Source organism: Solanum stenotomum, chromosome 1, assembly GCF_019186545.1.
Source record: "Solanum stenotomum isolate F172 chromosome 1, ASM1918654v1, whole genome shotgun sequence".
Lineage (NCBI taxonomy): Eukaryota > Viridiplantae > Streptophyta > Magnoliopsida > Solanales > Solanaceae > Solanum > Solanum stenotomum.
The window spans coordinates 5,967,293-5,979,594 of record NC_064282.1 but is presented as its reverse complement, the minus strand read 5'-3'; the positions used below and the strand labels follow the sequence as shown (position 1 = coordinate 5,979,594).

Sequence of the window (12,302 nt, the reverse complement as noted above, 5' to 3'; positions counted from 1 at the left end):
TTTTTTTATGTAAAAAGTATTATAAATCATAATAATTAATAGCTTAAAATATTTCAAAACATATAAAAAGTTTTTGTTAACTTTCAAAATTTCATCTATACCGCATAAATTGGGAGAAATATAGATATATAGATATTTTAAGTTGCTAATTATTGTGAGTTATAGTACGTTTTATGTAATTTTCATATATATTACTCGGTCCTGATTTATGTGATACAAATGAAATTTCAAAAGTCAATGAATTTTTTATAAGTTTTTTTTTTATATTAACTTGTTAATTATTGTGATTTCTAATATATTTACGTAAAACATACTCTAAATACAAATAATTACCAACTTAAAATATATAAAAACATACTAAAAAATTAATTAACTTCAAATTTCATATGTACCACATAAATTAAAACAGAAACAGAAACAGTAACATATATTGGGCCCCGTGCTGGCACGGGGTCTCATATCTAGTATATATATATAGTAAACTAAAATGAGTGATTAATTGTGAATAGGACACGTGTTTGTTCAAATTTTCATTTGACACCTGTCAATAGTTGGTTTAATTAATTGCTATTTTAATTATTAAAATGAGTGATTAATTGTGAATAGCACACGTGTTTGTTTCAATTTTTTCATGAATGACGTAAACAGACTGCAAATATATAATTAATTAATTGATATTTTAAAATTTTAAAAATGAAGATTAGTTGAGGCGCTGACACGTAAGCGCTATCACCTCTCCTATATATATATATATATATATATATATATAATTGGTGTGTGGTAAGTGTACCATCGATATATACTCAGTGATGGAACAGTAATATTAATTTTAACTACTCATTTTAATAGTATCAAATATCGTCTTCAGAATACTTTGCCAGTGGGTTAGCCATAAGTAATGGCCCATTACAATTGTATTTGACAAGGAAAGAAAAATAAAAAATAGATATGACGAGATGGTGGTTGTACAGAAATATAATTATAAATGATATTCGTAAAATTATTAGATTTGGGATTGTGACATATCTACAAGTTTGAATAATATTCATTTTAAAAACTAAAACGACTACCAAATATATATATAAAAGAAATAAAAATAACTCTTGTCAATTAAACGTATAGTCATGTGAAACATGAAATATATGTCTTTTTCCTTTAGATTATTGTGTTGTGCTATTTTCTTTCCAGTAGTAGGTTGATCAAATCTAATAAGACTTTAATATATCATACGCAAACTAAAGCATCAATGACTAAACAAACTCTACAAAACTGTACAGGTTATATGCATGAAAAGTACAAGTTAGACGCAGAGGTGGATCCAGGGGCGGAGCCAGCCTTCTGTGAGGGGGCGACCCCCCCTCGGCGGAAAATTTTACTATTTATACATAGTTAAAATTATTTTTTATGTATATATAATAGATGTCGAACCCCCTTCGATTAGTTCGTATGTTTAGTTCTTCAATTATTGAACCCCCTTATTAAAAATCCTGGCTCCGCCACTGGGTGGATCTAATTAAAATTCTGAGTTTATTAAATTCTAAAAAATATAGTTGATGGGTTTCTGAAAATTATTTATACATCACCGAATTTTACAAAAATCTCATAGTGTTAAGAGCTAATTACATTATATCCCTACTCTTTTTCAAATTACAAAAATCCCTTAAATTTAGTGAAATCTTGATACATCTTGAAACATCGCGTCTCAGTTTCAGATACATCACTCAACGTCTCGATTTCGAATACATTGCTCAACGTCTCGATACATGGTATGCGTCCTGATATATCACGTAAAGTGATGTATTCGAGAATATGAGAGAGTAGAGATTTTTATAATTTTTTCAAACGATAGGAAATTTTAGAGAATATGAAAAAATAAGTTGTGTATTTAGATAATTTTTCTCATACAATATTAAAAAAGTTGATCGTTAAACATAAATACAGAGTTCGGACTAAAGTTATTGGTAGATTTCCATCGAGCTCGCCAGCGAAGCTCTTTCACTCCGCCATCAGCACTTGGGTGTAATACATTACATATTTTTTTTCATTTCAACATACTACAAAACACAACACGTAATTCTAATAGCTATATATAGCAAAGTGTTAAGCTCATGCATATATGGCTAGTTGACATAAACTGGAAATGGCAATGTTTATTAGCAAACCAAATTTAATTTGGAAATTAGAAGTTCCAAAATCTTGCATTTCGAATGTACCAATTCGACGATCTGGAAATTATCAACCTTCTATTTGGGACTATAATGATATTCAATCACTGAAGAATCATTATTCAGTAACCATTTCTCTCTAGCAACTTATTTAACAACTTATATATTATCTGTATTAATAACATCTTATAATTTATTTGTTAACCCTAATCTATATATGTAGGACGAGAAATTCATGAGACGCCGCGATGAGCTGAAGATGGAAGTGAAGATTATGCTCAGTGATCGTAACATGAAGCAATTGGAGATTATTGATGATTTGCAAAGGCTTGGATTGTCTCATCACTTTGAAGATGAAATATACAGTATTTTGAATAACTTAAGTGACAAAAATAGCAAAAGAGATCACTTGTATGCTAAAGCTCTTGAATTCAGGCTCTTGAGGCAACATGGATTTAACATTATTTCACAAGGTCCGTTATCATATCTACTAGTTTTCTCCCTCTCTTCTATTCTATTTTTTTACTATATCCATCTAGTATCCTTCAGCCTGACTAATTCAAATTTACACTTTCATAAATAAAATCTACTAAAAGGAAAGCGTTTTTCTTGGATTATTTGCACCATATGCATGTTGCCTTACTTTTTTCATTCCAAGGCTTGAATCATATGATACAAATTAATAAAACCTTGTTCTGGTTGCAGAAATTTTTGATGGTTTCTATGACAATACAACTGGTTTTGGTGAAATTCATCATAATGAGGACACAAAGGGGATGTTATATTTGTATGAAGCTTCATTTCTTGCCATAGAAGGTGAAAAAGAATTGGAGTTAGCAAGAAATTTGACAGAAAAACACCTAAGAGAATATTTGGCTGATAAAAATAAAAATGATATGGATCAAAATTTGGTTGAATTGGTGCACCATGCCTTGGAGCTTCCACTGCATTGGAGGATGTTGAGATTAGAAACCAAATGGTTTATCAATTATTACAAGAAAAGACAAGACATGATGATCCCTTTCATGCTTGAACTTGCTACCCTTGACTTCAATATTGTTCAAGAAACTCACATTAAAGACCTAAAATATGTGGCAAGGTAATTCAACTCTATGAACCCAACTTCAATTCTAGTTTTTCATGAATTTTTAATATAATATTTTGACATATAGGTAATACTTTTCTATAGTTTTAAAATATTTGAATCGTAGTCAAATGTGAATTCTACTGACTCTGCATTATTATATAAAATCATTTCATGATCAAATTAATAGGTGGTGGAAGGAAACATGCTTAGCAGAGAATCTGCCATTTGCTAGAGATAGGTTGGTGGAGAATTTTTTTTGGACAATTGGAGTAAATTTTCTTCCTCAATATGGATATTTCAGAAGAATTGCCACAAAAGTTAATGCTCTAGTAACCACAATAGATGATGTCTATGATGTTTTTGGTACTCTGGATGAACTACAAATATTTACACATGCCATCCAAAGGTAATTAACAATGTCAAAATTTGTTAAAGCATAATTAATTTCTACCTAATTTTAATTTCTTTCCATTAAGAATTTCAGATGGAATATCAAAGAATTGGATAAACTCCCAGACAATATGAAGATGTGTTATCATGCGCTCGATAACTTTATTAACCAAGTGGCTGCAGATGCTTTTGAAGAGCAAGGCATTTTCATTTTACCATATCTAAGAAATGCGGTAACTTATCCCTTTTTTTTCGAAAATAAGACAAGTTATTATCATGTGTATAAGTTAAACTCGATATGTAATATTACATTGTGAATTTAAATTTCAGTGGAGAGATTTGTGCAAATCATACCTGAGAGAAGCAAAGTGGTACCATAGCCAACATATCCCAAGTATGGAAGAATATATAGACAATGCCTGGATTTCAATATCAGCTCCAGTAATATTAGTACATGCATATTTCCTCGTTGCCAACCCTGTAAACAGGGAGGCATTGCATTACTTGGAGAATAATTACCATGAAATAATTCGTTGCTCAGCGTTGATTTTGAGGCTTGCCAATGATTTAGGAACATCATCGGTATAATTCAACATGTTATACAAGGTTATCTGCCTAATTATTTTTATTTACCAACACTAGTATTTCCATTGTGTAATGCAGGACGAGTTGAAAAGGGGTGATGTGCCAAAATCAATACAATGTTACATGAACGAAACACAAGCTTCAGAAGAAGAGGCTAGACAATACATCAGAGTGTTAATTAGCCAAACATGGAAGAAATTGAATGAAGCTCATGACCTAGCAGCACACCCCTTCCCTAAGATATTTGTTACGTGTGCTATGAACCTAGCAAGAATGGCACAATGCATGTATCAGCATGGTGATGGCCATGGTGGTAATAACTCCACGACTAAAAATCACATCATGGCGTTGCTCTTTGAATCTGTTCCTCTAGGATACAAACATTCTTCAGCAGAAAAAGAGGACGACTCTATGTTCAACTATAGAGAGAAATTCATGATCTAGGGGTCAATGAGTTGGGGAATCTTAGTAGCACAATTGGTTGGTTGGTTACCTGAACTTTCACCTTGTTTGTAAGGTTTTGATTCTCCACCTTGTAATTTCCTCCCCCATTTATAGAAAGGGCAGGGGGAGAGAGAGAAGGGTCAGTTGGTGCAGTAGGCATAGTACACAATACATTATCAAAAAGAAAACTACAAAAAACTCTCCATCATCATAACTATATATGATTGGGCAGTTGATTCTCATGTTAAGCTATATAATCAACCACAGTGCCATTTTTCTTTTGGAATCTGATAGCCTCAAGTTACGCGTTTCTTTCTAAAAGGAAGGACAACTTTACATGGCTCCTTTATCAGAACTATGGAAAGTTTTAACGTTTGACAAATCTCATTTCAGAGTATGGTCCAGAAGGAAAATAACAACTCACCAACAAATAACCTTTTCAAATTTTGAATCATAGTGGATGAAACGTTTTCCCACTATCCAAAGTGTTTTACATCATAGGATAGGAAACCTACCCTATTGAACAAGTTCAAAGTGTCAATATCCATACAACAATAACGTCCAAAAATTTGGACAATGATCCTTTAATGAGAACAGATATGGATGAATCGATACGGGACTTGTGCCATATTCTTGACTACTAGTGCAACTGATGTCCCAAGAATTACCTTTCTTTGTGTGCTGGGGACTGCTGAATCGTCACTGTGCATCACTTTTGGATGAACCTGGTTCTTTTGAGAATTTGCGCCATTGTTCTTTGTTCTTTTCAACTGAAGCAGAATTCTTAACAAACTCGGAGAGTCCTTGCCTCAAAGCCCCTAAATTTACCCCTTTGCCCACCAATATACTTGTGACACCCATTTTTGAAACCTGAAAAATACTGCTTTAGCTTACTTATGTGTATCTCCAGGATTTGCATGTAACATTTATTTGATCTAGACCGACGAGTGATGTAATTATTTGAATCAACTGAATGCTTGCTACAATTGACAAAAAGTGATTTTACCGCCTCTATGTTCCGATTTTCATCATCAAAAAACAGCATCTCATTGTAGGGCACCACAGTCTTTCGGTTGATTTTCTGAAAGTGTTCCGTCTTGTGTGTCCAACTGGAGAATATCTCCTGCAACACTAAGCCATTAGCATGATGACCTCACACAGTAAGCAGCATCAGCTAAAAATGAATATAGAGGGCCCAGTTATGGAAGTGAGCATTTTACACAGCTTGTTTGGATGGTTACCTATTTATTGTATCATATTATTATTTTATATACAATATTTGTTTTGATTGTTACTTAAATTTTATTGTGTCGTATTGTTAAATTTGTTGTTGCGTAACGATAAAAGGTTATCATTTTATGCAACAGTCAATTTGGTGTGATCAATTTGTTCTCATCTTGCCCTTATTACTTAACCACCTTATTTTATCCTTTATCCTAATTTATTTTTTTAATAATTCCATCCAACACCTTTTTTTTTTGTAATATTATAAGCATATTCTTTAGGTTGTTGGTGCAAGGAATTGTGAAATGACAGAAACATATGAATTTCCTGAGAGGTCCCTACAGTGATGAGCTTTGTCTCGATACCTTTGAGCTATCATAATTCTTGAGGTTGCATAGCAGTGGCTAAAAGATGATGCCTCAACGATTTGGTTGATATAGGTAAGTGGCCCACAAGTGCGTAAGTTGACAAGGAAAGTAGAGAGAATATCAATTGATACAGAGTGTTGATAATAGATAAAGATAAACGCTCTTTATGACCTACTAGTTTTAGACAACTGCTGGTTTACCTGCTATGTTGCTCAGACTCTTAAAAATGTTGCCGCACCTATGTCGGATTCTCCTAAATTCACTACTTTAGGAGTATCTTACATGCACCCATCGACATTTTTGAAGAGTCCGGGCAACATGTTTACGAGCCTAGATACTTGGGTGCCTCCTTTGGATTTAGTGCCAATCATAAGGCGGAAATGAATCCTATGCTTGTTGCTAGATAGTCATTTCGGCCAAGACACCTCAGTCTGAAATTTTTTTCCTTTTGATATTTGAGAAGAACGTCACCTTGATTACTTCTCAGGAAAAAATATATATTATAAGTGGAGCCAAGATGTTGATGCCGGTTCTAAAGCTAAAAAGGAAATTTACTTCTCCTTCGAGTTTATTCAGTGCCATAGCTGAATATGGACACGATTTCAAGTAAGTGGGTCAAGTGTGAAACAAAGAAGGTATTATTTGACTTAACAATATTTAAAGAGGTTAAGTTTTTCCACCTACAGTGAAGTTAAATATTTAAGCTCTCCTAGTCCCAAAAGCCAAGATAAACTAAATTCGTCTCAAGTACATTCCCAAACCTATATAGGAGGTGATTAGAAAACCAACTAAACCACCAAGACGGAAAGACCAGCCAATTAGACTAGAATGTGGCGTGCAAATAATTTATGGACCACACAAATCTGAAGATGCCTTCTGAGTCTGGTTTGCCTAGAAAATGTTTAATAAACTAAGTTGGGCTGTAGAAATCAGCATAATTAGTAAATAATTTTACATATATGCAGGGTCAATCTGAAAAGTGAAATTGGCATGAAATAATTGCTATGTTGAAACCTTTCTGAAAAAATGGAACAAGAACTAAAAACTAGCTAACAAAAAGCCCTGAATCAAACTGCAACAGTTGTTAATTCCTTAAAGTTATATAGAAGCCTTTTTGTTTTTACTATACATTTTTGGTCGCTTTTTAAAAGTATCATTCATTTCTATGTGACATTAAACTCTGCATCGCATAACATATGGATAACATAGTTATGGATCTATTTCTTGTGTTTCTCTACTCCAGCGTACTGTCCAACTCCTCAACCATGAAAAGCAGGGTCGCAACAAAGTCAGCTACTAACAAGGAGGCACAGAGCTAAATGGCCAGCAGAATTAACTAATATCAATAAAATTTGCAGGTTACCATAGAATCAAAGGAACAATAAAACAAGATGCTGAGATTTCTATCATCTCACCTGGGCTACAAACATTGATTTTATCTCCAGTTTTTGAAGGAAGGCGTTTGCTACATCTGGAGTTGGTGATCTTGAGGCAATAGCAACATTCACTCCTTTGTCCTTGAAGGCATGCAAGATACCTTTGGCCTGAGGATACATAGATGGCTTTTCATTTTTGGAACGGCATTCACTGAAAGAATCAAAGTAGACACAAATGGTATTAGGAGTAACCAAGAATCCACATACCAAGTTCAAGAAAATAATAAGCTCTCTTTTGTTTTGGATAGATAATAAGGGTGTTGAAAATATAGAAGCAGTCACTTACTGTTGTTGCAAGCATGTTAACTTGGAAACCAAATGAACGGCCTCCGGACAAAAACATAGAATTCAATCAATTCATACATTCTTGGCTTTAGAAAGTTATGACATGGTATGCTGGTTTCCTAAACTAGAGAGCAGAAAAGTAGGACATAACCTCTACTAAGTATTAGCTCAACCAAAATGCAAAGCGTATCTATAGAAGCCATAACCAGCGACAAATCTAGAATTTAAATTTAATGGGTTCAACTTCTAAGACTTTTAGCATTGAACTCGTTGTAATATTAAATTATGTATTCAGGTCTAACATTTGTCAAGACTTTAGTACATTTACCATATATATTTTTATATTCTGTCTTGAAAGTTATGGGTTCAGATGATCCCGTTGCGGAGAGGCTACATCCTCCCCTGACATAACCCTAGAGTGTTCACCCGAACCTAGTAGCTTTGATTAAACCCTGTCTATATGCTAAAAATTTCGCCAAATAAGTACATATAGTTGACTTGGTAACCAGTTGATCAAATGAACTTATACTAGATTCCAGAAATCACTCATAGAGTTCAAAACTCAATCCTGCTACCAGAATAAGAAATCAACTACTCCATATCAATACTAAACCTACATATATATTTATATATAAGAAGTTCCAACACAGCGACAGGAAAAGCAAATCAATTACTCTGAAAAAGAAAAGAAGATTCAAAATTGGGCATCAGTTCAAATCCAGGAAGAAGAGAGAGAGAGATTGTGTGGTACCAATAAAAGGGCCAAAGGGTATAATCAAGATCGAAGACGACGAGACGAGGAAGAACTTGGAACAATCCCATTATCTCCATTGCTTCATTCTTAACCTTTTCGTCTCCCATCTCTCCTTACCGCGTCCACGCTGTCCCTGCCGCCAACACCCCTCTTCTATTTTACTAGATAACTGAAGGCCCCAATATAATTACTTACAAATTTAATATCAATTCTTCATAGAGAAATTTTAAGTGTTTACTATTATTTTTTTATTATTTTTAAAGAATAAATTTGTTGACAAAAATACTAAATCGAATTTGATCAATATTTTTTTCCCTAATCAAACTCTTTGCATAAATAAAATAATGTAATAATGTAGATTAATTCAAAAACAAATTTCAGGTATTGTCGGTATTAATTATGGGAATATTTGTTATTTTGGTAATACTCATGATTTAAAATTTAATTTTCTTTTTACTATTGCATAGTGATATAAATTTATAGATCTTAAAAATAATTTATTTTTATATTAAATTGTTATATGTTATTTTTTTAAATGCTTATATTTTAATTTACTGTTCACAAGTAAAAATTAGAATTAAGAAGCGCATCTCATTATTACATGAAGTTCAACGTGTAATTTATCTTAAATAATAACAGAAAAATGATTAGTAATTAGTATGACACACTATTTTCTTTATATTCTTTTCTCGTGTAGAATGATATAGAGTTAATAGGTTTTTTCTAGAATTCATACCAAATTTATATTTTCTTCGTCTTAATTAATTTGTCTTACTTTTTTAAAAAATCTTTTATATATTTAAAAATTATTTAAAATATGTATAAATCACAATAATTAGAAATTTACAATATTTAGATGACATATAAAAAAAATTAGGTTGACTCTCAAAATTCTAACAGTGACAAGTAAACGAAGACACACAAAATAACATATAAAATACTATAAATCACAATAATTAACAATTTAAGATATTTTTAAAACATATAATAAATTTGGTTGACTTTCAAAATTCTATTAATGTCTCATAAATTAGGACAAAGAAAGTAATATGAATTATTTGAAATTGACACAAAAAATTACTATAAATCACAACAATGAACAACTTAAATATTTAAGAGACATTATTAAGCTGGATGATAAAAATTTGATGTGATGTGGCACCTCTCTTTGGCTAGGATTGCCATTTATATTTTTTATCAATTTTTTCCCCTTAATTTGTTCTTTAAAAAAAAATCAAAAAAATAGGTACACTTAACTTTTCTCTTTCCTCATTATTACTACAATTTATATCTTCCTAAGATTTCTCTTTCTCATTCTTTATTTTCCATTTTTTTTTCCAAAATAATTATGCTTTTAAAATTTTCTGAAAATAACTACACTTACATTTTCTCTTTCCTCACTCATTTATATTATACTACTATCTTTTATCTTTTCAAGATTCCTTCTTTTCTTTCTTTATTTAATTTAAAACATTTATAAATATTATTGTAATTAAAATATTACAAATGTAAATGTTATTTATATATATAAAATCAGATATAAGCAAAGTTATTTTTCTCTCTTTTTTCTCCTTTTTTTATTTTAATTTTTTATTTTTACAATTAATTAATATAAGAAATTCATCTTTATAACTCACACCTCTACATATTTATAAATGATATAGTCTTAATTATTTTATATTAATAAAATACTCATAACTATCTAATCTTTCATATTCATAACTTTCATTACTTAATTTTGCATATCTTAAAAGATGGGAGAAAAAATTATTTACTTATTTAATTTTTTATAATTAAAAAAATATTTATTCAATTCAATCAATTTTTCACCTCCCTCCATAATTGTCTTCTTTATTAGAGATTTTAATATATATTCATGTCTTCATTCACTTTCAATTTTTATAATTCTTAATTAATTCTATTAATGTGAGGTAATAATATATTAAAAGATGGTATTTTATTTCAATTTCTTTTATGATGTATATTTTTTTAGATTAAATTTGTTAAAGAACATGATTAATGATTGATATTGTATAACTTTGAAAACTGTTTTAAAGTTTGTGACTCAAAAATATAGGTAAAAGTTGATTTTATAACAAGAAATTAAAATGAAAACAATCTCCTATTACAACTAAATGGTATACTCACGACTTTTTAATTACAGTGGTTCAAGATTTTATGGAAATTTTATTGTTTACTCCACTTAAGTTCTTCTAAGAAAATATTAATTTGAACATGCGATTTCACATATTTTTTACCTTTTTATTATAATAATTCAATATTTCATGACAATTTGTCTACTTTTCTTAAATTCATCTAAAAAGTTTTAATTTGAGTGTGTGTGAATGCACATATTTTAACTTTTCGAAACCATCTAAATTTATGTTGGTCTCGCAGTTTCCTATATTTAATGCATATTATGATAAGTGTTATAATATGAAGCTTAAGTTAATTTCTTTAGATTTTGTAAGAAGTTTTGTAATGCCTTTTAAATTTATCCAGGTCATATTAGACGTTGGCTTATGTTGACGATATATTGCTCTGTGCTTTCTACTATGTGCTACATGAAATTATAATTTAAATTATTTATTTAACATTTCGGAGAAATACCAAAAAAATATAAATGATTTGGAGTTTAAATGTGCAAAGGAACTGTGACCCTTTTTAATTTTGAATTCTACTTTTCAAAAATTTCTTATATTATTCTAGGGTAAATAAAGTAGTGTATGGAAAGAAAGTTGATTTTTAAAACCAAGGCACTATCCATTAATCTTTTCCTTTTAACCCATTATTGTGTTTTTTCAATTAGTTTCAATTAATTGTATACGAAAGAAAAAATTACACTGAACAACCAATTAACTAATGAAATTTCAATGAAAATATTTGTATTTGTAAGTCAAAAATTCGATTAGTGCCACATAAATAGAATAGAAGAAGTAACATACATTATTTGAAAATAAGGTAAATAATAATGTAAATTATAATAATTAACAACTTAAAAATTTAAAAGATATATAATACAATAATTAACAACTTTTAATATTTGAAACAATTAAAAATTGACCGACTCTCTAAATTCTATTTGTATCACATATGACGTAAATAATATTGTGAATCATAATAATTAACAACTTAATAATTTAAAATATATATAATACAAAAATTAATAACTTTTAATATTTAAAACAATTAAAAATTGACCGAATATCCAAATTCAAATATATATATATATATATATATATTGAAATTGATGTAAATAATATTGTAAATCAAAATAATTAACAACTTAAAAATTTAAAAGATATATAATACTATGTTTTTGCTAATACGGAATGTTGTGTCTAGTGTGTATATTTATATATATAATAATAGCCTTTTATATGAAATTAATTGTTTTTCGTAAATATGATGAATATAAATTATTTATGAATTTAAAAAGGAATAACAAAATACAACAATTGAGTAGGTTAAATGTTACACTACTTTAAGAAAAAGAAAAAAAAGTACTCTATATGATTTTTTTAATGTTATAAGCTTATTAGTATATTAAAAAAAGTAAGAAAA

The 12,302-nt window shown here is 29.9% G+C and overlaps 2 protein-coding genes across 4 annotated transcripts; one reads left to right on the top strand and one right to left on the bottom strand.

The window, feature by feature from the left end:
• Window positions 1-1,999: 1,999 nt before the first annotated feature.
• On the top strand, window positions 2,000-4,950 carry LOC125868452 (terpineol synthase, chloroplastic-like). The gene is made up of 7 exons (XM_049549098.1): window positions 2,000-2,290; window positions 2,389-2,638; window positions 2,871-3,264; window positions 3,440-3,658; window positions 3,737-3,875; window positions 3,973-4,224; window positions 4,306-4,950. Exons 1-7 carry the CDS (start codon window positions 2,141-2,143, stop codon window positions 4,669-4,671), a joined length of 1,770 nt encoding a protein of 589 aa, XP_049405055.1. The 5' UTR covers window positions 2,000-2,140; the 3' UTR covers window positions 4,672-4,950.
• LOC125868432 (uncharacterized) lies at window positions 3,825-8,902 on the bottom strand. Of its 3 annotated transcripts, XM_049549091.1 has the most exons (5): window positions 8,736-8,896; window positions 7,679-7,850; window positions 5,678-5,794; window positions 5,340-5,541; window positions 3,825-4,120 (listed from the first exon to the last, which is right to left on the bottom strand). In XM_049549091.1, exons 1-4 carry the CDS (start codon window positions 8,843-8,845, stop codon window positions 5,371-5,373), a joined length of 570 nt encoding a protein of 189 aa, XP_049405048.1. In that variant the 5' UTR covers window positions 8,846-8,896; the 3' UTR covers window positions 3,825-4,120; window positions 5,340-5,370. The 3 variants fall into 3 exon arrangements, with proteins under 3 accessions (XP_049405048.1, XP_049405044.1, XP_049405039.1); XM_049549087.1 differs by lacking the exon at window positions 3,825-4,120 and having other exon boundaries at window positions 5,092-5,541; XM_049549082.1 differs by lacking the exon at window positions 3,825-4,120 and having other exon boundaries at window positions 5,092-5,794; window positions 8,736-8,902.
• Window positions 8,903-12,302: the final 3,400 nt, after the last annotated feature.

Excerpts from the sequence above, each read along its gene's own strand:
- LOC125868432 (XM_049549082.1), bottom strand. The coding sequence starts at position 8,845 with ATGGGAGACGAAAAGGTTAAGAATGAAGCAATGGAGATAATGGGATTG. Across the intron at positions 7,851-8,735 it reads ACCCTTTGGCCCTTTTATTG|TGAATGCCGTTCCAAAAATG; the intron begins GTACCACACAAT and ends TGATTCTTTCAG. Across the intron at positions 5,795-7,678 it reads AATCAATGTTTGTAGCCCAG|GAGATATTCTCCAGTTGGAC; the intron begins GTGAGATGATAG and ends TTAGTGTTGCAG.
- LOC125868452 (XM_049549098.1), top strand. The coding sequence starts at position 2,141 with ATGGCAATGTTTATTAGCAAACCAAATTTAATTTGGAAATTAGAAGTT. Across the intron at positions 2,639-2,870 it reads ATTTAACATTATTTCACAAG|AAATTTTTGATGGTTTCTAT; the intron begins GTCCGTTATCAT and ends TTCTGGTTGCAG. Across the intron at positions 3,876-3,972 it reads TACCATATCTAAGAAATGCG|TGGAGAGATTTGTGCAAATC; the intron begins GTAACTTATCCC and ends TTTAAATTTCAG.